This window comes from Fukomys damarensis, unplaced genomic scaffold, assembly GCF_012274545.1.
Source record: "Fukomys damarensis isolate Sample0158 unplaced genomic scaffold, DMR_v1.0_HiC HiC_scaffold_5, whole genome shotgun sequence".
Classification (NCBI taxonomy): domain Eukaryota; kingdom Metazoa; phylum Chordata; class Mammalia; order Rodentia; family Bathyergidae; genus Fukomys; species Fukomys damarensis.
In genome coordinates this window covers 66,320,569-66,343,166 of record NW_022900917.1, presented here as the reverse complement: position 1 = coordinate 66,343,166, position 22,598 = coordinate 66,320,569, and the positions used below count along the sequence as shown (strand labels likewise).

At 45.5% G+C, this 22,598-nt stretch overlaps 1 protein-coding gene across 11 annotated transcripts in view; it reads left to right on the top strand.

The window, feature by feature from the left end:
• The window catches only part of Mroh1 (maestro heat like repeat family member 1), a 77,365-nt gene that overhangs the window by 8,471 nt on the left and 46,296 nt on the right, over positions 1-22,598 (top strand). For 8 of the 11 annotated variants that reach the window (XM_010630528.3, XM_010630532.3, XM_010630525.3 and 5 more), the window contains 9 exons: positions 12,874-12,949; positions 15,039-15,184; positions 18,359-18,490; positions 18,936-19,098; positions 19,301-19,399; positions 19,792-19,854; positions 20,723-20,874; positions 21,301-21,441; positions 21,699-21,791. In XM_010630528.3, the coding sequence (XP_010628830.1) occupies positions 12,928-12,949; positions 15,039-15,184; positions 18,359-18,490; positions 18,936-19,098; positions 19,301-19,399; positions 19,792-19,854; positions 20,723-20,874; positions 21,301-21,441; positions 21,699-21,791 (1,011 nt within the window). In that variant the 5' untranslated portion in view covers positions 12,874-12,927. Of the gene's footprint in view, positions 1-10,709; positions 10,812-12,873; positions 12,950-15,038; positions 15,185-18,358; positions 18,491-18,935; positions 19,099-19,300; positions 19,400-19,791; positions 19,855-20,722; positions 20,875-21,300; positions 21,442-21,698; positions 21,792-22,598 lie in introns of all 11 variants that reach the window. The other 3 variants (XM_010630534.3, XM_010630533.3, XM_010630526.3) reach the window with 2 other exon arrangements.

Sequence of the window (22,598 nt, the reverse complement as noted above, 5' to 3'; positions counted from 1 at the left end):
TATATCTCTCCATTTATTTAATATTCCTTACTATCAGTAATGTTTGATAGTTTTTGTGTATCCTCTAGCATATCTTTTGTCAAATTCATCCCTAAATATTCCATTCATATATTTTTTTATTTTCTGAAAAATGCTGTAACTTTTTCAGATGTTCATTTAGTATGTAAAAATAGAACTGGTTTTGAGGGCTGGGAATATAGCGCAATGGTTCATTTACAGGTGCTCCCCTACACACAAATAAAACTTCTTTGAATTGACTTTTCATCTGTGACCTTGTTAACTGACTTAATTCTGGTCCCAGCTGCATAGTCTGTAGGATCTCCACTTAAATGGTCACATCACCTGTGACAGTTTTCTTTTCCCATCTGAATGTTTTGTTATTTTTTTCTTGCCTGATTATACTGTCCTGACTTGACCCTCCAACATGAGGTATAAAAAGGTGGTTACCTTTTTCCCCATCTTAACATAAATAGCTGTTAGTTATTTTATTGTTGTGGTTTAGATTTAAAAAGTCCACCAAAAATCTCATGTGTTTCAGAGGTGATGGTTGGATTATTGGGGTACTGTTCTCATCAGTGGATGAATCCATTGATGAGTTTATGGGTGAATACATATTATTGCTTGGAGGTGGGACCTAGTTGACCGAAGTAGATCACTGGAGGCATCAACTAGAAGGGTCTCCATTCTTGTCCTTGATTTCTCCTTTCTCTCTGCTTCCTGGCTGCCATAAATTGATCAGTTTTCCTCTACCATACCTTTCTACTATGCCGTTTCTGCCTTGGAGCCAGATAACCATGAACTGAACTCAGTATGACTATGAGCAGAAACACCTTTCTTTCCTTATTTTGTGAGTGCCTGATATTTTGTCCCAGGGACAAGAAAGTAACTAATACAGTAGTACTTTGATGCTCATTAATTGATTCTTGGAGGTTTGATGAGTGCTAAACAAGTTGTTCTGATTGGAAAGGATAGTGTGTCAGTATGCATTTGACATTGACAAGTTTTGGCTTGCAGATTGAGTAGTACCAAACAGATGAAGTGCACTGTGACAAAATTTTGTCACATCAGAAAGTAGCCAGGCATAATGGTGCATGCCTGTAATTCCAGCACTCGGGAGGCCAAGGCAGGAGGATTGCTGTGAGTTCAAGGCTAGCCTAGACCACATAGTGAATTCAAGGCCAGCTTGAACTATATAGTGAGACCATGTCTCAAAAAAGAAAGAGTATTGGGCCAGGGATGTAGCTCAGTAGTGCCATTCCTGCCTGGCAAGTGCAAGGTCCTGAATTCAATCTCTGATACCAGAAGAAAAAAAAATGTACTGAGTACCAAATTTGATGACTTTTGAAGCAGTAGTACAAAGGTATTACTGTATACTTACCATTAAGCAATGTTAACTATAGGTATTTCTTAAGTATGTTTTCTCATGTTTAGGAAGCTCCCTTCTATTCCCACTTTGCTGAGAATTTTTGTCCCAAGTAGATGTTGGGTTGTGACAAATGCTTTTTCTTCATTTATTGAGATGATTTATGTGGTCTGAACTTTAAGATATTAAGCCAACCTTCATGGAATAAACCCCATGTAGTCATGATGTATTTATATATATATATATCTTTTTTGGGGGCGGGGGAATCAAACTCAGGGCCTTGCACTTGCCAGGCAGGCACTGCCCTGTTGAGCTACATCCCTAACCTCCTTGTATGTTGCTGAATGTGATTTGGTAAAATATTGTTTAAAAAATTTTCCATCTGTGTCTGTGAGGGATGTTGGCTATAGTTTGTTTGCAGCCTTTCTGGCTTTGAGAGGAATACTGACCTCATAGAATCAGTTCAGAAGTATTCCCTTTTTTCATTTTCTCTGGAAGAATTTTTACACCATGGGTGTTATTTCATCCTTAAATATTTGACAGAATCCTGCAGGAAGCCAGCTAGATTTTATGGGAAGGTTTTAAAGTATACATTCAATTTTAAAAATTAGATATAGGGCTATTTAGGGCCTGGAGGTGTGAGGTTCAGTAGTAGTATTTGTTTACCATGCTCAAGGCCCAGGGTTCAATGCCAGTACTGAAAAAAATTTTCAAAAAAGGCTGCTTAGATATAGCGCTATTTAAATTAAATGTCTCTCTCCCCCTCCCTCTCCCTCCCCTGCCCCTCCTTCCTCCTTTGCTGGCCTTGAACTCACTGTATCCCAGGCTGGCCTCAAATTTATGGTAAACCTCAACCTCCTAGGTGCTTGGGTTGCAGGCATGTGCCCCCATGACTAGCTAAATCTTTCTTTTTTAGTGAGCTTTAGTAGCTAATGTTGTTTGCTTGTTTTGAGACAGGGTCTTACTCTCACTTTGTAGTTCAGGCTGGCCCTGAACTCACTATGTAGCTCAGGAAAGCCTTGAACTTGTGGTGATCCTCCTGCCTCAGCCTCCCGAGTGCTGGGATTACAGGCATAGGCCACCATGCCTGGCTCTGGTATCTTATGTCTTGAGGAATTTCTTTCTTTCTTTCTTTGGTACTGGGGATCAAACTCAGGACCTTGTGCTTTCAAGGCAGGTGATGGCACCACCCAGCTAAATCCCTGATCCTAGGGTTTTGTTTCTTTTAAGAGGTTGAATTTACTGGAATAAAGTTGGTCAGAATATATTCTTTTTTATTTAGATAGGGTCTCACTGTGTGATTTAGGCTGGCCTTGAAATCAAGGCTATTCTACCTCTCAGCCTCCTGAGTGCTGGGATTTCAGGCATGCCTGTCTTCTTGTATTATCCTTTTAGTATCTATAGATCTGTAGACTTTATAGTGATGTCACCTGTCTTTTCTTTCTTTTTTTTTTTTTGAGACAGGTTCTGGCTATGAAATCCAGGCTGGCCTTAAACTCCTGACGATCCTGATCCTCCTGTTTTAGCCTCTCAAGTGCTGGGTTTCCAGGCATGCGTCACCATGCTTGGCTCATTCTTGATATCAGTAATTTTTTTCTTCTTTTTATACTAATCAGACAGGCTGTCAAATTTATTGGTTTTGTCATATTACTAGCCTTTGTGCTCACTATGTTTCTGTTCTGTTTTTTATTTGATTTATGTCCTGATACTTCCTTTCTTTTGCTTCATTTGGGGTTAGATATAAAATGTTTTCCAAAAGAGTCATGTTCAGAAGTTGGGCTTTTGGAAGGTGATTGGATCACGGGGCACTGTATTCATCAATGGATTTTGTTTTGTTTTTTGAGACAGGGTCCTACTATGTAGTCCAGGTTGGCCTTGAACTCACTGTATAGTCCAGGCTGCTCAAACTCTTGGTGATCCTTCCACCTCAGCCTCCCAAGTGCTGGGATTATAGGCATGGGCCATCATGCTCTAGTATTGATGGATTAATCCATTAATGAGTTCATAGCTGAAAGCGCTGTTAGGAGGTAGGGCCTGGTTGAAGGAGGTAGGTCACTGGAAGGGTATATTCTTCTTCCAGGTTCCTTCTTTCTCTCTCCTCTCTCTTTCCTGGCTGCCACAGGGGTGAGCAGTTCCACCATGCCTTTCTTCTGTGCTGTTTCTGCCTTACAGCCAACCAATCATGAACTAAACACTCTAAAATATGAACCAAAATAAGCTGTAGGGAGCAGGGAAAGGGAACGTTACTAGACCCTCTGCAGTAAGTCCTGGTCTCCTGTGGGCTATGATAGCACAAGGCACATTAATTTGTTAGATAGAAAAGAGAAAAAAAGAGAGAGACTATGAGAAGAAGCTGAGTTTTGGGCCTGATCATTGCTGCTCTGGGTGGCAAAGATGAGAGCCTCTGAGCTCCCCCACCTTTATTCAGTACATCAGAAGAAACAAATGTAACAGATGACTCAGGGCAGAGAGTTCAGTATATCCTGAGAGGAACAAATGGAAAAGGTGACTCAGAGGGCAGTGTCTGCAAAATCCTAGAACAATGAGGAACTATGCAGTGAAGATTTTGTTTCTCCAGGGATGTCTTCAGCTGATAGGATCTTGTCCTGGAGCATCACATCTTCACCAGACCATTGAAGTTTTAGCTGTGACTGGAGGCCAGAATGGAGTTATGTCTAGACATGCCATAGCTGGCCAATAGGCAGGAGAACTAGGCCTGATCATAATTTAATTGTGAAATGATTTTTTCCCCAAAATTATGTAGAGCTGCTCCCAAAAATAAGCCTCTTTTAAAAGTTGAAGGTATTGGATATTTTGTTCCATCAGTGGGAAGGTGACGAATACAAGTATTTAGTTTCTTGGGGGGGGCGGTGGGTTGAGACAGGGTCTTGCTATGTAGTTCAGGTTGGCCTTGAACTCACTAAATAGCCCAGGCTGGCCTTGAACTTGTGGCAATCCTCCTGCCTCAACCTCCTGAATGTTGGGATTACAGGTTTGCATCACCGTGCCCAGCTTTTTTTCTTATTTCCTTTTATGTCTCTCTTTCTTTGTGTGTATGTTTTTTTCCTACTGTGATCAAATCCAGAGTACTTTCCCACTGAGCTATATCACTAGCTCTTTTTATTTTTTCCTTTTATATATGCTCTTGTTATAGCTTTTATCTAGATGTCCCCCCAAAGCCTCATGTGGTCATAGGTGGGGTTTTTTGGAGGAGCTGGATCTAGGCTGTGTGATGCTGGGATTACTAAATTAGTCCATTGATCAGTTTAGCATAGTTCTGGGTGTAGATAATGAAAGGCCCACCCTGGGTGTGAGTGGCAACACCCCAGAGCCAATGGCCTGGAAGGGTTAAAAGGTGGAGGCAGGCTTCTCTCCTGCCTTTTGCCTTCCCTGCTTTGCCATGGACTGTTTCTCTTCTGTGATACCCCTCTGCCATGCCAGCTTGCCTTGGAGTGAGAAAACTGTTGGCTGAAGCCCCTATAAACTGTGAGCTAAAATAAATCTTTCCTCTTTTAACTTTGAGTATTTTGTCTCAGTAATGAGAAAAAACTAAGACATCCACCTAGGACTTGAACTTGCAGTCCTACTGCTTCAGCCTCCCATGTGCTAGGATTACAGATGTGAGCCACTGTGCCCAGCTAGGTATAGTGTTTCTTCTTTTTTTTTTTTAGTACTGGGGATTGAACTCGGGTCCTTGCTCTTGCAAGGCAGGCAGTGGAACCACTGAGCTAAATCCCCGGCCCTCTTATTTTCTAATGTAGACATTAAGTATGATAAATGTCCACAAATTTTAATATGTCTTTATTTTTTGGTACTGGGGATCGAACTTGGGACCTTGCTCTTATGTCTTTATTTTTATTCATTTTATAATACTGTACAGTTCTTTTTTTGTTACTGGGGATCACACTCGCACTTGCACTTGCGAGGCAGGTGGTGGTTCCTTTTTTTTGGTACCAGAGATTGAACTGGGGACCTTGCGTTTGTGAGGTAGGTGGCAGCACCACTGAGCTAAATCCCTGACCCTAAGATATCTTTCTTTTATTGATTTAATTCTGTTCTATTATAGTCAGAGAGCATACTTTATATGTGTTGAATTTTTTGACATGTATAAGACTTGTTTCATTACCCATATGGTCAGTCTTGGTAAATGTTCCTGTACTTTTGGAAATTATATATATATATCTCCGACTGTCATTGAAGGAGTAGTCTATCTATAAATACTACTTAGATCAAGTTAATTGACAGTGTGCTTCACATCTTTATATTTTTAATAATTTTTTCTACTGTCATTCATAAAGATGATGTTTAAACCTGTAATTCTGATTTATCTATTTTTTCCTTGCATTTTTTATTAGTTTTGGCTGTGTGTATGTTGAAGCTGTGTTATGTAAGTGTTCACTGTTGTTGTTTCTAAAATCTATTTTATCTCATATGGTTACTCCAGCTTTCTTATGACTACTTTCAGTTTTATTTATTTATTTTTGCTACAGAATCTTGCTATGTAGCTCATGCTGGCCTTGAACTCACTATGTAGCCCAGGCCGGCCTCAAACTCACAGCACTCCTCTTGCCTCAGCCTTCAAGTGCTGGTATTACAGGCATAAACCACCATACCTGGCATGAGTCTTACTTTTTACTCTTAACATTTTTTGTTAGTATAGTCAGTCTTTCTTGTAATTTCTTTTTTTTTTTTTCCAGGCTGGCCTTGAACTTGAGGTGATCGCCCTGCCTCAGCCTTCTGAGTGCTGGGATTACAGATGTACCACATGCCCAGCTTCCTGTAATTTCTTGAATACATGATCTATATTTATAATAACTCTGAATGTTCTTGTCTACTAATTCTTTCCTTTGTGTCATTTCTAGATCAGTTTGTAGTAAGTGAATCATCTTTATTGTGCCGTGTATATATATATATATATATATATATATATATATACATAAAATAGCCCCCCTCCCCCTCCCGCACATACTGGAGGTTGAACCCAGGGCCTTTGCACTGAGCTACTCCTCCCAGGTCTTTTTATTTTGTATTTTATTTATTTTTAATTGTTAGGTATTCCTTCAGGAACCACCAAAAGTTACTTTATCCCACTTCCATTCTTATCCTAGCTCAGAGCTAGTTTAGAACCCTCAAAGATGTGGTCTAATTTAACCAGTTAAAAGGTGTCTCTGATCCCTTTTTGCAAACTCCTTGATCTTTTCCCAACTCATTCCACCAAGGTGAGTGTGTTTATTTGACTTTTGATGTGCTTTTTTTTTATTTTGAGAGAGGGTCTCAGTAAGTTGTTCAGGTGAGGCTCAAATTTGAAATCACCTGCCTTAGCCTCCTGAGTAGCTGGTATTACAGACAGTTATCACCTTGTACAGCTATTCTGGTAATCTTTTTTCTTTTTTTGGCAGTAATAGGAATTAAACCCAGGGCCTTTGCACTGGCTACATCTTTAGCCCTCTTTATTTTGATTTTGAGGCAGAATTTCGGTAAGTCTCTTAAGTTGCCCAAGCTGGGGTTGAATTTGTGATCCTCCTGCCTCAGCCTTCCTGAGTTACAGAATTGTAAGCATGTACTACCACACCCAGCTACCCTGGTAATTTTTTATTGTATGCTAGACATTGTTGTTTTACCTTTTTGGTTTTGGATATTTTTATATTCCTGTTATTATTATTGAGCTTTGTGCTAGGATATGGCTGGTTTACTTGGAACAGTATGATCCTTTCAGGTCTTTCTTTTAGCTTTATTAGTTGAGACCAGAGCAACATTTAGTGTACAGCTAATTTTATCTCACTACTAAAGAAAATCTATTCCAAGTACTGTATTCCATGCCCCATGAGTTGTGATGCTCCCACTGTGGCCACTGGGAGCAGGCACTATTCTTAGCTCTTTGTAAACTCCAGATGTTTCTGCTAGTCCTTTTGGGTGACTTTTCCTAGTCTCAGTTTCTTCTTCGTGTAGTACTTTTTTCTTTTCTTTTTTGGAGACAGGGTCTCTATGTAGTTGAGACTGCCCGGGAATTCACTATGTAGCCCAGGTCTCGAACTCACAGTGATCCTTCCTGCCTCAGCCTCCCAAGTGCTGGGATTACAGGTGTGCACCACCACACCCAGCTACATGTAGTACTTGTATTCATTTTCTTTTTTCTTTTTTTTTGATTTTTTGAGACAGAGTCTCACTATGTAGTTGTGACTGACCTGGAACTCACTATGTAGCCCAGGCTGGTCTCGAACTCACAGCAGTCCTCCTGCCTCAGCTTCCCGAGTGCTGGGATTACAGGCATGAGCCACCATGCCTGGCTTGTATTTGTTTTCTAATGCTGCTGTGACAAGTCACAATTTAGTGACCTAAACAACACAAATTTATCTTGTTTTATTGATTGATTGTGGTACTTGGGATTGAACTCAGTCCTTTGTCCTGAACTATATCCCTAGACCTAGTTTATTTTTTATATTGAGACAGCCTCACTGTGTGGCTAGATTGCCCAGGCTGTACTTGAATTTGAGATTCTTCTGCCTCAGCTTCCCAGAGTACTGAGATTACAGGTGTATGCCAACATGCCCAGTTTTTTAAAAGTTCTTGAAGTCAGAGATCTGACATGGATCCCACTAGGTTAAAATTCAGGTCCTATGGGCCAGGGATTTAGCTCAGTGGCACCATGCCTGCCTCGCAAACACAAGGTCCTGAGTTCAATCCCCAGTACTGCAAAAAAAAAAAAAAAAAAAAAAATTTCAGTTTTTGGTAGGGCTGCATTCCTTTCCCGTTGGCCAGGGTAATATCTATTTCCTGTTTTTAGATTGTTGGCAGAACTTGATTCTTTGCATCTGTAGGAACGATGTCTGTCTCTATTTTCTTTCCAGCTATGAGCTGATGGCCATTCTAGCTGCTGTATACACCCTCAGAACCACCTTATTCAGTCTTCAGAACCTGCAGTGATGGGTTGAATCTTTTCATGCTTCACATTTCTTCTTACTCTTCTGTTTCTTTTCTTTGACTCAGCTGGAAAAAGTTTTCTACTTTTAAGGACTCAGGTTAATCTACTTTATGGATCAGGTTAATCTCAATCTCATAGTCTAGGATAAATTTCTCATCTCTAGGTCTGACCTTTAATCTCATCAGCTAAATCCCCTTTGCTATGCAAGGGATGATGTATGTACACCAATTTGGGGTGATAAGGTATGGGCATCTTTGGTGCCATTATTCTGCCACTCCAGTGCTGATTAAAACTCATTGAGGCCAAGCTTGGTGACACACACCTGTAATCTCAGCACTCAGGAGGCTGAGGCAAAAGGATCACCATAAATTTGAGGCCAGCCTGGACTATGTAGTGAGACCCTGTCACAAAAAACAAAAAAAAACAAACAAACCTCATTGAAAGTTGGGCACATTTCCAGGAAATATCCCTGACCCCCCACCCTTACTGAAAATCCTCGTACACTTGCTATGTGACTCCTTCCCCCATTTGACCCCCATTTAATCAATATGACTTGGGCTGGGGATTTAGCTCAGTGGTTCCACTACCTGCCTCGCAAGTGCAAGGATCTGAGTTTGATATAAAAAAAAAAAAAAAAAAAAAAAAATTACCTGGGTTACTGTACTTGTAATCTTATTGGTTGGTCATGGTTTTACCCCACCTCATGCTCACCTTGTAAATTTCCATTGGGTTTTACAGTTTTGTCCCACTTTGTACCCACCTCACCACATGGCTTTGCTGTATGAAACATCTTTGAAAAGTGGGGTGAATGGGCATCCCACTTTCTGGTCCCCCTTCTGTCTCTCTTAGAAGTTTTCTTTCTCTCAATAAAATTTTCCTAGTCTTGGGCTGGGGATTTAGCTCATTGGTTCCGGCATCTGCCTCACAAATGCAAGGACCCGAGTTCGATCCTCAGTACCAATAAATAAATAAATAAATAAAATGCTCTGAGAAAATTTTCCTAGTCTTTTTTTTTTTTTCTTTTTTTGGTGGAGGGGTCCCGGGAATTGAACTCAGGACCTTGTGCTTGCAAGGCAGGTGGCAGAACCACTCAGCTAAATCCCCACCCCATAAAATTTTTCCTACTCATAAAAAAAAGAAGAAAGTTGGGCATGGTGATGCATGGCTGTGATTTCAACTACTAGGGAGATTGAAGCAGGAGGATCACTAGTTTTAAGCCAGCCTGGGCAACTTAGTGAGACTTTGTCTCAAAATAAAAAAATTTTTTTAAAGATGTGGAGATGTAGCTCAATGACAAAGCACTTGCCTAGGAAATACAAGGCCATATATTCAAATCTAATTACTGCAAAAAAACAGGAAACAATCCCCCTGGAAAAAAAAGTAAGATACTAGCTTACTAAGTTCCTGACAACCCTCTGCATGTCTCCATGAGTGTCTTAGCTTTATGTCACTATAACAAAATACCTGAGATAATTAGAAAGACAAAAGTTTTTTTTTTTTTTGCTCATGGTTTTAGAGCTTTTAGTCCATGATTGGACAGACCTCTAGGCCTCTGAATGGCATGCTTGATAGAAATGGGGAGCATGTGGTAGGGGAAAACCATTCACCTCATGGCTGGAAAGCAAAAGAGAAAGGGAAGGGGGCTGGAATTTCACAGTCCCCTTTGAGGCTGTACCTCTAATGACATAAGGACCTCTCATAAAGCCACACATAGACTTGGGCTCACTTAAACTGTAGTGTTGGGTAACATTCTGGTACTGAAATCTGCAAACTTTTAACACTTTGGAATCCAGTTACACGCCTGTCTGCCTCTTCAGTTTAGGTGCCTTGCCAGCCTAGCTTGAACCATTTTGAGACCTAGATACTTTACAGCAGTGTGTGGGGACAGTGGAAGGGCTTGTTTCCCACCTCTCAGGGGTCATTGGCCTTTGTTTTCTGAAGTCCATTGTCCCCAGACCTGCAGTTTCATGTGTTTTGACCATTTCTTCAGTTGATCCATCACTCCACTGTGGGTTGGAGCAGGCAATGCCTGATGCTTGTTCGCTTTCATGTGCTCTATCCAAGTTGGGTGAGGGATACAGAGGCTCGGGTGTGGGTGCCCTGCCCTCAAGTGTTTGCTTCTTCTATACTTTAGAGATTGGCAGCCATGGCTTCTCACAGGAAAAGCCTTTGTCCTGGTTCCTTCACCTCATTGTTCAGCTCAGGTCTGGGCACTTGGGGTTTGAGTTCCACATCAGCCCTGCTCTCTCACCTTTAAAAACATATTATTTATAGGCTCTAGAATCTGCCACTGTGCATCTCATACCCTGGCTGCTAGCCACTGCTGTGTTCAGTTCTTTTATGGCTTGGGGTTGTCTGCCTTCTCCTTGCCATGCCTCAAATAGAATGTGTGTGTTTGTTTCCTGTTTTACTTTCTTCTTTTAGATACCTTCCAGGAAGAAAGGAACATTGCTGTGCTGATGCCACTGTTAACCAAACTAGAGCTCTCCATCTGCCTCCATTTTCCTGGATCCCTGGGAGCTTCTGGTCTGTTAGCTTTAATTTTTCTTGTTTCTGTGCTCTTGTGGAGTCCCCCCCACCATAGCCCTGTACTGAAAATTGAACCCTGGGCTTTCTCAAACACTCCCAGCTCTTTTTATTTTTTGAGACAGGGTCTTGCTAAGTTGATCCACCTAGGCTGAAAACTTGCAGTCTTCCTGCCTCATCTTCCCAGAATATTGGGATTACAGATATGCAGCACCACACCATTTTGTGTTTATTCTTTTAAAACCTGTATTTTTTAAAAAATCATTTTAATTGGGTTTTTGTGGGGCAGGCAAATACTTAGCATCAACAAGCCTGTTTTTGGAGGGAGGAATTGAACCCAGGGCTTCACATGTGCTTGGCAAATACCCTAGCACAGAGCTACATTCCCAGACCTTTTTAAATTTTTAAAAAATATATAATTGTTATTTTTGCCCCTCTCTCTCTCTCTTTTTTTTTTTTTTTTTTTTTTTTTTTTTTTGAGGCAGGGACTTGCTAGGCTGTACTTATATTCACTTATAAGTACCCTGGGCTGGCTTTAAATTCACAGGATCCTCCTGCCTCAACCTCCCGAGTGCTGAGATGACAAGTGTGTGCCACCATGCCTGGTTTAAATTTTATTTTGAGACAGTCTTGCTAAGTAGCTCAGGCTGGCCTTGAATTTGAAAACTTCCTGCCTCAGCCTCCTGAATAGCTAGGATTACAAGGGTGTGCCACCCTGACTAGTCTCAGCCTGCCTTCTACTGCTCCTCTCCCCACCCCATGGTACTGGAGATTAAACCCAAGGTCTTCATAGTAAGCTATATCCCTACCTTTTTAGTTTGAGATATGGTCTTGTTAAATTCCTGATTACCCTGACTAAAACTTGCAGTCCTTTTGCCTCAGTCTCCCAGAGTGCTGGGATTATAGATATGTACCATCACTCTCAGCTTTTAAAAAATTAATTAATTAATTAATTTTTGGAGGTGATATCCCCCACACTCCCTCTCCCTCTCCCTTTTCCTCTCCCTCTTCCCGCCTCCCTCTCTTTGATACCAAGGATCAAACTCAGGACCTTGCACTTTTGAGGCAGGCTCTGCACCACTGAGCTATATCCCTGGCCCTCTCTTATCTTTTTGAGATGGTCTCACTGCATAGACTAGACTGATCTTGAAGTGGCTCTGTAGCCTAGGATGACTTTACACTTGATATCTTTCTTAATCTCCTACAAACTGAGGCTGCAGGCTTATGTCACTATGGCCAGGTCTAGCCTGCCTTCTTGAACTAGAATTCTCACTTGTTTTAATTCTTCACTTCCCAAAATTAACACAATTTCTCTTTGTTTCCACCTATGTGTGCAATGCCCTGTGAGATGTCCTGGTCAAGGGTGGATCATGGCATCTCTTCTTTATTTTTCCCTGGAATATGTTGGGAAGGAATGAGGAATGAGAGATTAAGGGAGTGAAGGGGCCAGAGGAATCATTGGGGAATAGGATGTGGGCATTAGAAAGAAGCTAGCTGCCATGTCAATTGTAGGCCTGTGGTCTCTCTTGTCTTCCAGGTCTTTGGAGAATTTGGCATAGGACTTGAGTGGGATACCATGTAGTAAAAAGGCAGAGGGCCTTTTGTATTAGAAGGATTTTGTCCTCTGAGACTATCTATGTAAGTGGTGCTTTGTGGTGGGCGTTGAGAACTGTGATGTCATTTGTTCTTCTTGGATCAAAGAGAGAAGTGCTTTATTTTGTTTTTGTTTTTTAGTTGGCACATGTCTCTTGGATGCCAGGGATTGAACTTGGGACCTCATGCTTGTGAGGCAGGCAATGGAACGACTGAGCTAAGTCCCTGGGCCTGAGAGAAGTGTTTTAGATGGAGGAATGGCCACACTTGGCAGAACTCAGGGTGGCAAGGCACCAGCTCTGGACATGGAGAGATCTCCCCCTCACTTTGAATATTTCAACCACCTGTGGCAAGGATATTCCCCAGGACAAATTCATTTAAATTATGTATTTTGCAAAAAAATTGTAGCTGCCTGTGAACTTAGATATTGTGAAATCTTATGAATTAAATCATGTTTTTGTTGTTTTAGGTTGGGGAAGCTTTCCACATTCATACTGGGTGAGCAGAAGCTAAAACCACAGCAATGACCAAGTCCTACATGAAAAGTGAGTATGAAAGGATCTGGGTGGGCAGACCATGTGTCTCCTGCTCAGCAGAAATAGGACAGGGTACAGTTTACATGGGGTCTTTTCTTATCCTGTGGGAGTCTGGGTTGGGACCCAACAAGTGCATGGCATTCATAAGTATGATTAGGAATGACTGTTGAATGATCATGCTTTCTCCACATTTTTATTAAAAAAGAAACAAAAATCTATTTGGGCTCTGTCTTCATGTGGGAGACTAGCAGATAGGATCAGGGTGTCCCTCAGCCCTCTATAAATCACTAATGTTGTGTACCCTGATGGTTGTCACTGCCTAGAGGTCTGTTTCTTAAAACTGTCACTTTGGGAGTTAAATTTCAACATGAGTTTATGGGACATCAGGTCATGGCAGTAGTACATATGGAAGCAGAGGAGGCAGATTTCCCCCAGCTTGGCTCAGTAAACTCAGAATGCAGGGATCTATGGGCCTCTGTGCCTTTACCCCTTTGTACACATTCCTTGGCATGGGTTCAGTGTCCAGTCTGGCTGGCCAGCTAAGGTCTCCAGTTCACTGAGGGCTGACTGTGTACACTGGGGTTCCTGCACCCAGGAACTCTACCTGAAGGGAGTGAGCCACACCTTTGGTTCTATAAGTACCTTTCTCTGAAGTTGAGGAGCAGAGCACTGAGAGGCCTTGAACCATGTAGGGTAGAGACAGGGTTATGAGGAAGAGTCCAGGGAATCAGAGGCCTGAGGGCCCAGCAAAGGCAGGTCAGGGCAGGGCCACAAAGTTGTCAAGGTGAAAGATAGCGGTGCTTGTACTCACGGACTCCAGAGGCCAGGCTCCTTGATACAGGCAACCCCAGGGGTGTTTGTGAAGGCTGAAATTGATAGAACAGGTGCAGATGTATTTTAGAAGGGTTAGATTCAGTTTACTGGGTTCAACATGACTTTCAGTACATGCACATCTTATTAATGGATCAGCCTGTTTAACTCCTGAACTTGGGGAATGTAGGGTTCTTAAAAGTCCAGCTTCCTGCTGAGGGAGGAAGTCTTCTCTAGAGGGGAGACTGAGTTGCATTCTGGTGCCTGTATCTTCCGTTAACATGGCAGTAGCCTCTTGGGACATCCTCATTGGTGGAGAGTATGGGGCATGGACTGGTGGAGCAGAGGGCTTGGGACATCACTAGCCCAACCTGGAGGGTCTTGTGGTGGGTAGGGTGCTTAGTTGGCACATGTCTTTTGGATGCCTGGCCTGCTTTTTGCTGAGTACAGGGACTGGTGAGTAGTATGACTACAGGGTACTGTGCTCATTTCTTGGTTCCTTGATTCACATCTAGTGTAACTAGGAAGAATGCTTGGGATGGGAGCTGTGGCTTTCTTCACTGTTGGTGCTGGTATCCCCACCCCTGCCTAGGCACTGTGTATATGAGGAGTCAGATTCAGGAGGATCCCAACATGTCTGAGACTAGTACCTCAGGGAAACTTTTGGAAGAATCCAGGTCTATGCAGCTTGTGTGTGGAGCATGGTGGGTCTGTGGATCTACCTGGGAGTGAGCTGCTGGCCTTGTGGAAGCCCAAGCCTTGTGGTCATGGTTGGAACAACATGTTCATGTGGGAGATGGGCCATGTTCTGTCTGACTCACTGCCCTTAGGACTGAGCATGTGTCCTCAGCTGGCAGCTTTTCAGTGACAGCCAATTCTGAGCTCCACAGCCTCACAGCTGCCCACTTAGTGCTCCAGAGCCCTGCCACAGCACAGGCTGGCTGAGGAGTTGGATTCTTGGTCCAGAGGGAGGCCAGGGCGTACATGTAAGAGCAGTTGCAGGTCATTGTGGCTGGTGTGCAGGCACGACACTGTGCAAGGTGGCTGGGACTATTGGGTCCTGAGGCATCAGACTGTGAAAAACCAGAACATGATGCCTCCTGTGCTCAAGTCTGTAAGTCACTAATGTTGTGCACTCTGAAATGGCCCAGAGACTTGTCTCTTAAAACCATCACCTTGGGAGTTGGTTTTGATCACACATCAGGCCAGGGACCAGCATGGGGATAGCAGCTGTGGTAGGTCAGGAAACCCTGGGCCTATACACACTGACCAGCCTTTGTCACTGCAGGATTGTCCTTTGCCCTTCTTGATGCGATCACCGACAAGGACCCTGTGGTGCAGGAGCAGGTTTGCAGTGCTCTTTGTTCCCTTGGGGAGGTGCGGCCAACAGAGATGCTCCATGCCTGTGAGGAGTACCTGAAGCAGCATGACAAGGTACCTCTCCCCTTGATAACTGTGATGCCAGGGACTAGTTTGGGAGATGATGGCCAGTCAGAGTCAGAGGTTAGTGCTGAGCTAGTCTGTTGGCAGAAGTGCCCACTTGCACTCTCTCGACACTGGTATTTCAGTAGGAGAACCCACTTTGTCTTGTTGCATGTGGACTATGACTGTATTCCTCACAAACTGATGGTCCCATTGTGAGGGACAGGCCTGATAGTCAGTGCTTGTGAGTAGAGGATGTTTGCTGTCCCCTGTTGCTTACTCAATGAAGACTGAGTGCTCTTCCTGCCTGAGGAAAGGAATATGTTTCTGAGTCTTATCAGCTCGAGTGTGCCCTTTGGTAAGGGTTTGAAAGTGTTCCCAGGACCCTGCCTTCCCTGGAGTGCTGGTCTAGGTAGTATATGACTGGTCAGAAGAGCTGCCCCCAGGAGGGGAGTAGGGCCTTCTCCTTCAATTCCCTTTACCCCCATGCTAACTTGATGGAGCCCTGGGAGGCTGAGAATTCACTTTGGCCCTAACTTCACGTGCACAGCTCTGGTCCTGTGTTGTTGTGAGCCAGCCTTGAGCTTGTTCCTCTGCTGTGTGCCTCTGGCCCATCAAGCCAGATGGAGTCAGTACCCCAGTATAGTCCCTCCTTCCTGTAGTCATGTCACTCTGTGCAGAACCAAGTGGTCTGATGGAAAACAGCTTTTCACTGTCACCCCTACTTGACTTCTCTCCCCAGCACACTTTGGAGAACAGTATAAAATGGAAACCAAACCTTTTCTTTAAAAATGAGCAGCCAAGCCAGGTATGGTGGGGCACGCCTATTATCCCAGCTCTTGAGAGTCCAAGGGAAGAGGATTGCTCTGAATTTGAGGCTAGCCTGGACCATATAGTGGGTTCAAGGCAATCCTGGCATAGTGAGACCCTGTCTAAACAACGCCCCCGCAAATACCAACTAGGAATGATCACATAGAACATTCCTGTTTTCTCCAGTTGTACCTCGTGTTTCACATTTCCAAGACTCATTGTCCCATCCACCATCAGTTGGAAGGAAGCCCTGCTGAGGACCCTGATGACAGGGTGGACAGGGCTGGGTTGTGAGCAGATGGGTCAGCATGAGACAGTTGAAACAAAGCCCCAGACCAGAAGTGCTACACATCTGTTTGGGGTTTGTTTGTTTGTTTGTTTGTTTGAGACAAGGTCTTGCTATGTAGTTCAGGCTAACCTGGAACTCACTATGTAGCCCAGGCTGGCCTCAGACCCATAGCAATCTTCCTGTTTCAGCCTCTTGAGTGCTGGGATTACAGGCATGAGCCACCATGCCTGGCCCATGTGTGTTTTTTAAAAATACAGATTCCTGAAACATTTTTTACAGAAAGAGCATCTTTATCTGGTTCTAGGTTCCCTGGCCCCTGCTGCCAACCTGTTGTGCCACATTAAGTAGTCACGCCTACAACTACTAGGTGGGCCTGGGAATTCAGGGCCATGGTTGCCTTTCCTCCCTTTTGTTTTCTATAAAAAAAGGGTCAAGATTCCTCCTAAAGAATCCTTATATATGTAAAGAGAATTAGTCAAGAAAGGCTACCTGGGGCTAGGGATTTAGCTCAGAAGTTCTGCTGCCTGCCTCGTAAGCACAGGGTCCTGCATTTGATCACCAGTACCAAAAAAAAAAAGAAAGAAAGAAAGGCTACCTGGCACTCCTTGAAATATGTTTCTAAGACCAAGAGCTAGGAAGAAGCTGGAAGCAGCTGTTCCGGATTAACTGGGCATAGATGTTCTAGCTGCTTCATTAGTATTGTGCTTCCCAGCTTTCAATGCTTCTGGTAAACAGAATCATACCAATTCATATTAACTTTCCATTCTTCCCCAAAATTCCCATGGGGTATGCCAGTTGTGGTGTCTTTCCTCATCCTTGAGAGCCACTTCTCAGCTACAGCTCTGAAGGCAGATCCCCCTGGGGAAGGACTTCTGTAGGAATGCTGTTTCCACCTATGAAGGTTAGCAGTAGCAATTCATCTTCTAAGCTAGGGTTTAATATAAAGCTGCCTGCCGAGGCTGGAAAGGGAAAGGAAAAGTGTGTGAAGCCCCCTGGCTGAGATGGCATGTGCTGCCTGACCCCTCACCCACCAAGACCCACCAATTTGGGGTGGCTTCACTCTTATCACTGAGACACAAGTGATCAGGATGGTAAATCTCATGCTGAGAAAGCAAAACCCAGGGGAGTGCCCTGTGAACTGTTGGTGTCACTGGAGTTGTCTGTGATGTACACTGACTGTTTCTAGGAACAAAAATCCCATCCACTTGTGGGCCCAGAGATAAAGGATGATTGTATGCAACTTGTGCAGTAGGCCCTGATGGCTCCCAGTTCAGGGAACCTTGGCATAGTGTGTGGCTTTCTTCACTGAGCTGTACCACTTGTCCCTTGTGGGCCTCAGCTCATGTGTTCAACTACAGATGGTGCACCTACCACTTCCCTGCCATGGTGCACTGTGGGCAAGGTTGCTGCTGGTCCTGGGCTATCCTGCACCTGCCCTTCCTGGTGCCATTCTGTCCAGGGCAGGCTATTCTCTGAGGGTACATCACTGCAAAGGGGCTCTTCTCTCAGGTAGCCAGACTCCTTCAGTGGCAGAAGCTGGGCCTGGGTCTGAGTGTCCATCAAGGCCACTCCATTGTGCACCCCTGCTGGCCCAGTCCTTCCAGCATGGGTGGCCAGCCACGTCATTTTGAGATGTTCTTGTCAAGTTGTCCAGACTAGACTCAAAAACTTGCAATTCTTCTGCCTCAGCCTTCCAGAGTACTGAAATTGTAGGCATGTACCTTCATAGCTAGCAAGTGGTGGCATGTTTATAGCCTAGGGAAGGGTCACGGGAGATAAGCACAGTTCTGGCTACAGAGACAGATGAAGAAAGGAAGGCTTTTCATCCTTAATGGGAGGTCTCAGTGGAAGATGGAGAGAGGTCCCCAGGGATTCTCCTGACCAGGAGGCCATGCTGGCCACATGAGGATGGCAGGAGCACAGAAGGCACTCATATCAGTTCTGAGGGCTCACAGGAACATGGTATGTGTCCTCTCTGTGTTTGAGGTGGGACATTACCTGTGTGGTTTAGTCCCAGTAGAGAGTACTAATGCATTTGCAGTGCCTGAGCACTCTTTTTTCTTGGGCCTTTCCTATTAACTTCTCAGCTGGCACATCCATACCGCGCCATGGTCCTGAGGGCCATGGAGGCAGTCCTGACCAGTCACATCGACAAATTGGACAAGGACACAGCCAGCACCATTATCCTTTTGGCCTCCAGTGAGATGACCAGGACAAAGGTAGGGTCTCTGGCTCATAGGCTTGGGCCTGGTAGGAGGGAAATGTCTTTTCTTTGGCCTCTTCCTTAGAATATCAAGAATGGGCTGACTGGCTTAGGCAGCAGTGGCCCTTTGGTCCTGTGCCCAGCCTTCTGGGGCAGCAGGAAGCTATTCTGTAATATTCAGAGGCACACTGAAGCAGAGCACAAAGTTCCTGAACTGGTGTCCATCAGCCTGGCGCTTAGGGTGCCCAAGTCCACCCTCCCTAATGCCCCATGCCCCAAACTATGTTCTCCTGCAGGTGTGACTGACTGCCTCTCTGGCTGTAGAATGATCCTTCTCACCTGCACTCACTGGGGAGCCTGAAATGGGGTGGCTTGTCCTTTGCTGGCTGAGGGCAGAATTCTTTGTGCCTCTGGAAAGGATTTGGGCAGTCTTCCTTTCCTCATGTCTCTTTGGGGCTTAGGAGCCGGGCTGTGACTGGCAGCAGGCTGCAAGTAGTGTCCTGGTGGCTGTGGGGAAGCGGTTCACCAATCAAGTGATGGAGGAGGTACTCAGCAGGTTCCAGCCTGGACTCCTGCCACACTGCTCTGTGCTGCAAACTCTCTCCAACCTCTCGGTGTCCAATGGTAGGTGCCAGCATGTTCTGGGTCCTTCTGTGTCCCTGAGCAGGCCTCTGAGGGCCCTCTGGGATCCTGGGCCTCAGCAATTCTGCCAACTACTCAGGCCAGCAGGTACTCCAAACTGCAATCAGACTCTGTGGGTCCTCCCTGTATGGGGGTTGGGGGTCAGACCAGTACTGCAGCCGCTCTGATGGCCTTTCTCTTGCAGCATTCGGCATAGTTCCCTTCTTGCCATCTGTCCTGAGCACCATGCTGCCCATGCTGGGTATGGCCAAGCAGGACGCGATGAGGGTGATGTTCTGCTGTGGTAAGATGGCTGGATGTGACTGCTTATCTTCTTTACTTTCTCTCTCGTGGGTGCCTCTTTGGATATAAGAAATAACCTGCTTTGGTGGGTGCAAGTGGCCTAGTAGGTGCAAGAAAGCAGGTAGTCAGAGGCAGGGTCCCCTTCAGCTGAGCCACTGCCTAGGTGAGGGACCTACATCTGGCAGATGTGGCCTCTGCCCTTTTGCTGCTGCTGTCTGTTGTTGGGGTCCCCCCAATTTTTCAGGTCTCCAGAGGAAGTGGGAAGAAACTTCCTCAAAGTGGTATTTCCATCTCCCAGCTGACAGTGACTACTCGGTGGCAGGCTGTACTCACTATCCTCCCACCTTCAAAGAGCTGTGGCTCTGTGGTCTGTGTTTGTCCCCTCTGTCTCTGGCAGGGGATCATGGGCATGCTGTAGTGTGACCTCATGGTTTCTGCTGTGGCTGGTGTCTGGTGGTGAGTGAAAAGGCTGGATGGAGGGCCTTTCTGTGCGAGGGAGCAGAGGGCATCTCAGCAGGCCTTAGGCTTTCTCTGTTGCCAGCTTCCTGTGATAGCATAACTGCTGGTCCTGAACCTGGTGGGAGGGGGTGGGCATATCCCAATAGGACTATCACATCCACAGATCTTAGCTTCATTCATCACCAGCCCTTCAGGGCTTCAGTGTTTTAGAAGGTTCCTTGCCTCTCGGGTGACAGGGTGATATATGTGACAGTATGATAGGGACCTGGTTTTGATGTGGAAGGGTGACAGGGAAGAGGGGTAGCCTGGCACTTTGGGTTGCAGTCCACTTTGCTTCTGGTGGCTTTGAGTTTGGGGTCCTGCCTGCCATCACAGTGGTGGCTTCTGCTGGTGGCTTCTCCAGCTGCTGCTGTCCCCTTCTCACAGTCCTGCACTCCCATCTTTCTTTACCCCTTCCCTATGCCTTCATCCATGGGGTCTCCCTCTTGCAGCTCTACCTCTTGTCATGTGCAACCTCTTCTTATGTCTGTGGCTTTTTTGTTTTTATTTTTTTCTTTCCTTTTTGTGTTATGGCTGCGTTTCTTCTTTTTTCAGACATTGTCCTGTCAGGTTTAAGGCCAGCCTACTCTACCATGATTTCATCTTCACACTTGTATCTGTAGCCATTCTATTTCTGCATGAAGTCACATTTTGGGGTTCCAGGAAGAGACATGAGTTTGGGGATCCCTGCTTAGTCTAGCCCTGGGTCATTGCGCAGCTAGGGTACTGGGGTGTGTCTTATACTGATTGTTTGGGGATTTCCGTGGACAGCAGTGGGGAGCTGGTGAGACTTGTGCCCACAGTTGCTCACTGCTGGCCATCACAGCCCTGCAGCACTTCAGTGAGAGCACCCTAGAGTACCTGGCCAACCTGGACCAAGTCCCGGACCCCACAGTCAGGAGGGACACCTTTGCTGCTGACATCTTCAGTGCCTACGACATTCTTTTCCACCAGTGGCTGCAGACCCGAGATGCCAAGGTTAGGCTACAGCCCAAAGGAACCAAGGGGCTCTCCCATGTTTGCTTTGCTGTTCTACCTGCCTGCTCTGATGGTGTGGTCCTGGGTAAGAAGGAAGATCTATACCTGCTGCCAAGGTGCTCAGGACGTGGTGGAAGGCTTTACCTGCAGGTCCCCACACCTGTGACTGGTGCCAACTTGCTCTTGGAAGTTTGTGGTCCTGGAGCACAGTTATTGTAAGACCCCTTCTGACTTCCACTCCCTCTCTGCTATCTGCCTCTTTCCTGCCACCATCCAGCCTCTTGCTGTGGTTACTCTGCAGCTGTTCTCTAATTTCCAGCTACTGAACTTGCTTCTCAGCCCTATTAGGTCCCAGGGGGCACTGTGTTTCCTCTTGTGAATACTTTTACTGTGAGCAGATGAACAGCCAAGCCTACTTCTCTGCAGCTCCGTCTTGCTGTAGTAGCTGCCTTGGGGCCCATGAGCCACCTACTGCCCAGTGAGAAGCTAGAAGAGCAGCTCCCCAGGCTACTTCCAGGAGTCTTCGGCCTCTACAAGAAGCATGCAGAAACCTTCCAAATATCCAAGGTGTCTGCAGGCAGGGAGGGTACATCCATGGAGGACTCCCAGATCAGGCTTCACAGGGTTACCCTGAGATAGGATTCAATGTTGGGTTGTAAAGGGTAGCACCTCCCCACCACTCTGCTCTGGACAGGAGCCTGGAAACCTACTACTTCCTGCTGTGTCCATTTCTGACCCAGGAAGCCCTTTTCCTACCCCCTCCTCTGTACCTTCCTGGGCCTCTTCCTAAGTGACTGAAGCCTTCCTCTCCTTGCCCTGAGCAGAGCCTGGGCCAGATCCTCGAGGCAGCTGTGAGTCTGGGCAGTCGCATGCTGGAGGTTCAGCTTGATACCCTTCTGGCTGTTCTGCACTCTCAGGTAGGCTAGGAAGGGGTGCAGGGGACTGGGCTCAAGGAGTGCAGTTACCTGGTGAGGGTGCAGGAGTGGTTCTTGGTTGGGCAGCTATGCTTGAGAAGCATGTGGTAGGTTGTTATGCTGGTCCAGCCAAGCAGTGGCATGCACATGTGACAAGATCCTCTGGGAGGGAGGTAGCAGGTGTGGGCAGCCAACAGGACAGCAAGGGCTGGCCTGGGAAGGCTCAGAGGGAGCTCATCTTAGCTACTGGGTGACTGGTCAGGGGAGACCTGAAAGCACCCTGGGATCCTAGAAACTGAACACAGGGAGCTGAGGGAAAGGCCCAAGGATGCTGTGAGCTGGAGCCAGCAGAGGGGCTGGACTGCAGAGAGGCAGCAGGGGCAGAGGTCTTAAAGACCCCACTGCGGAAGATCAACACAGATTCACTTTGGTGCTCTAATCCCCAGCCCGCTCCAGCATCAGTAGACCCCACCTGGCCAGCATGGACAACCCTGTCCTAGTCTGGCAGATGCATTTGTGGTCCCATGGGTGGGAAGGGGCAGGGCTACAACAGAGATATTAAAAAATAAAACAAGTAGGCTGGGGATTTAGCTCACTGGTACTGTGCCTGTCTCACAAGTATACGATCCTGAGTTTGATTCCTGGTACCAGGAAAAAAAAAAGAAAGTACACACAGAGAGGGGTTTAGCTCCCTACCCTTTTAAAAAATTAAAAAATAGGGCCAGGGATTTAGCTCAGTGGTTCCACCACCTGCCTTGCAAACACAAGGTCCTGAGCTCTATCCCCAGTACAAAAAAAAAAAAAAAAAAA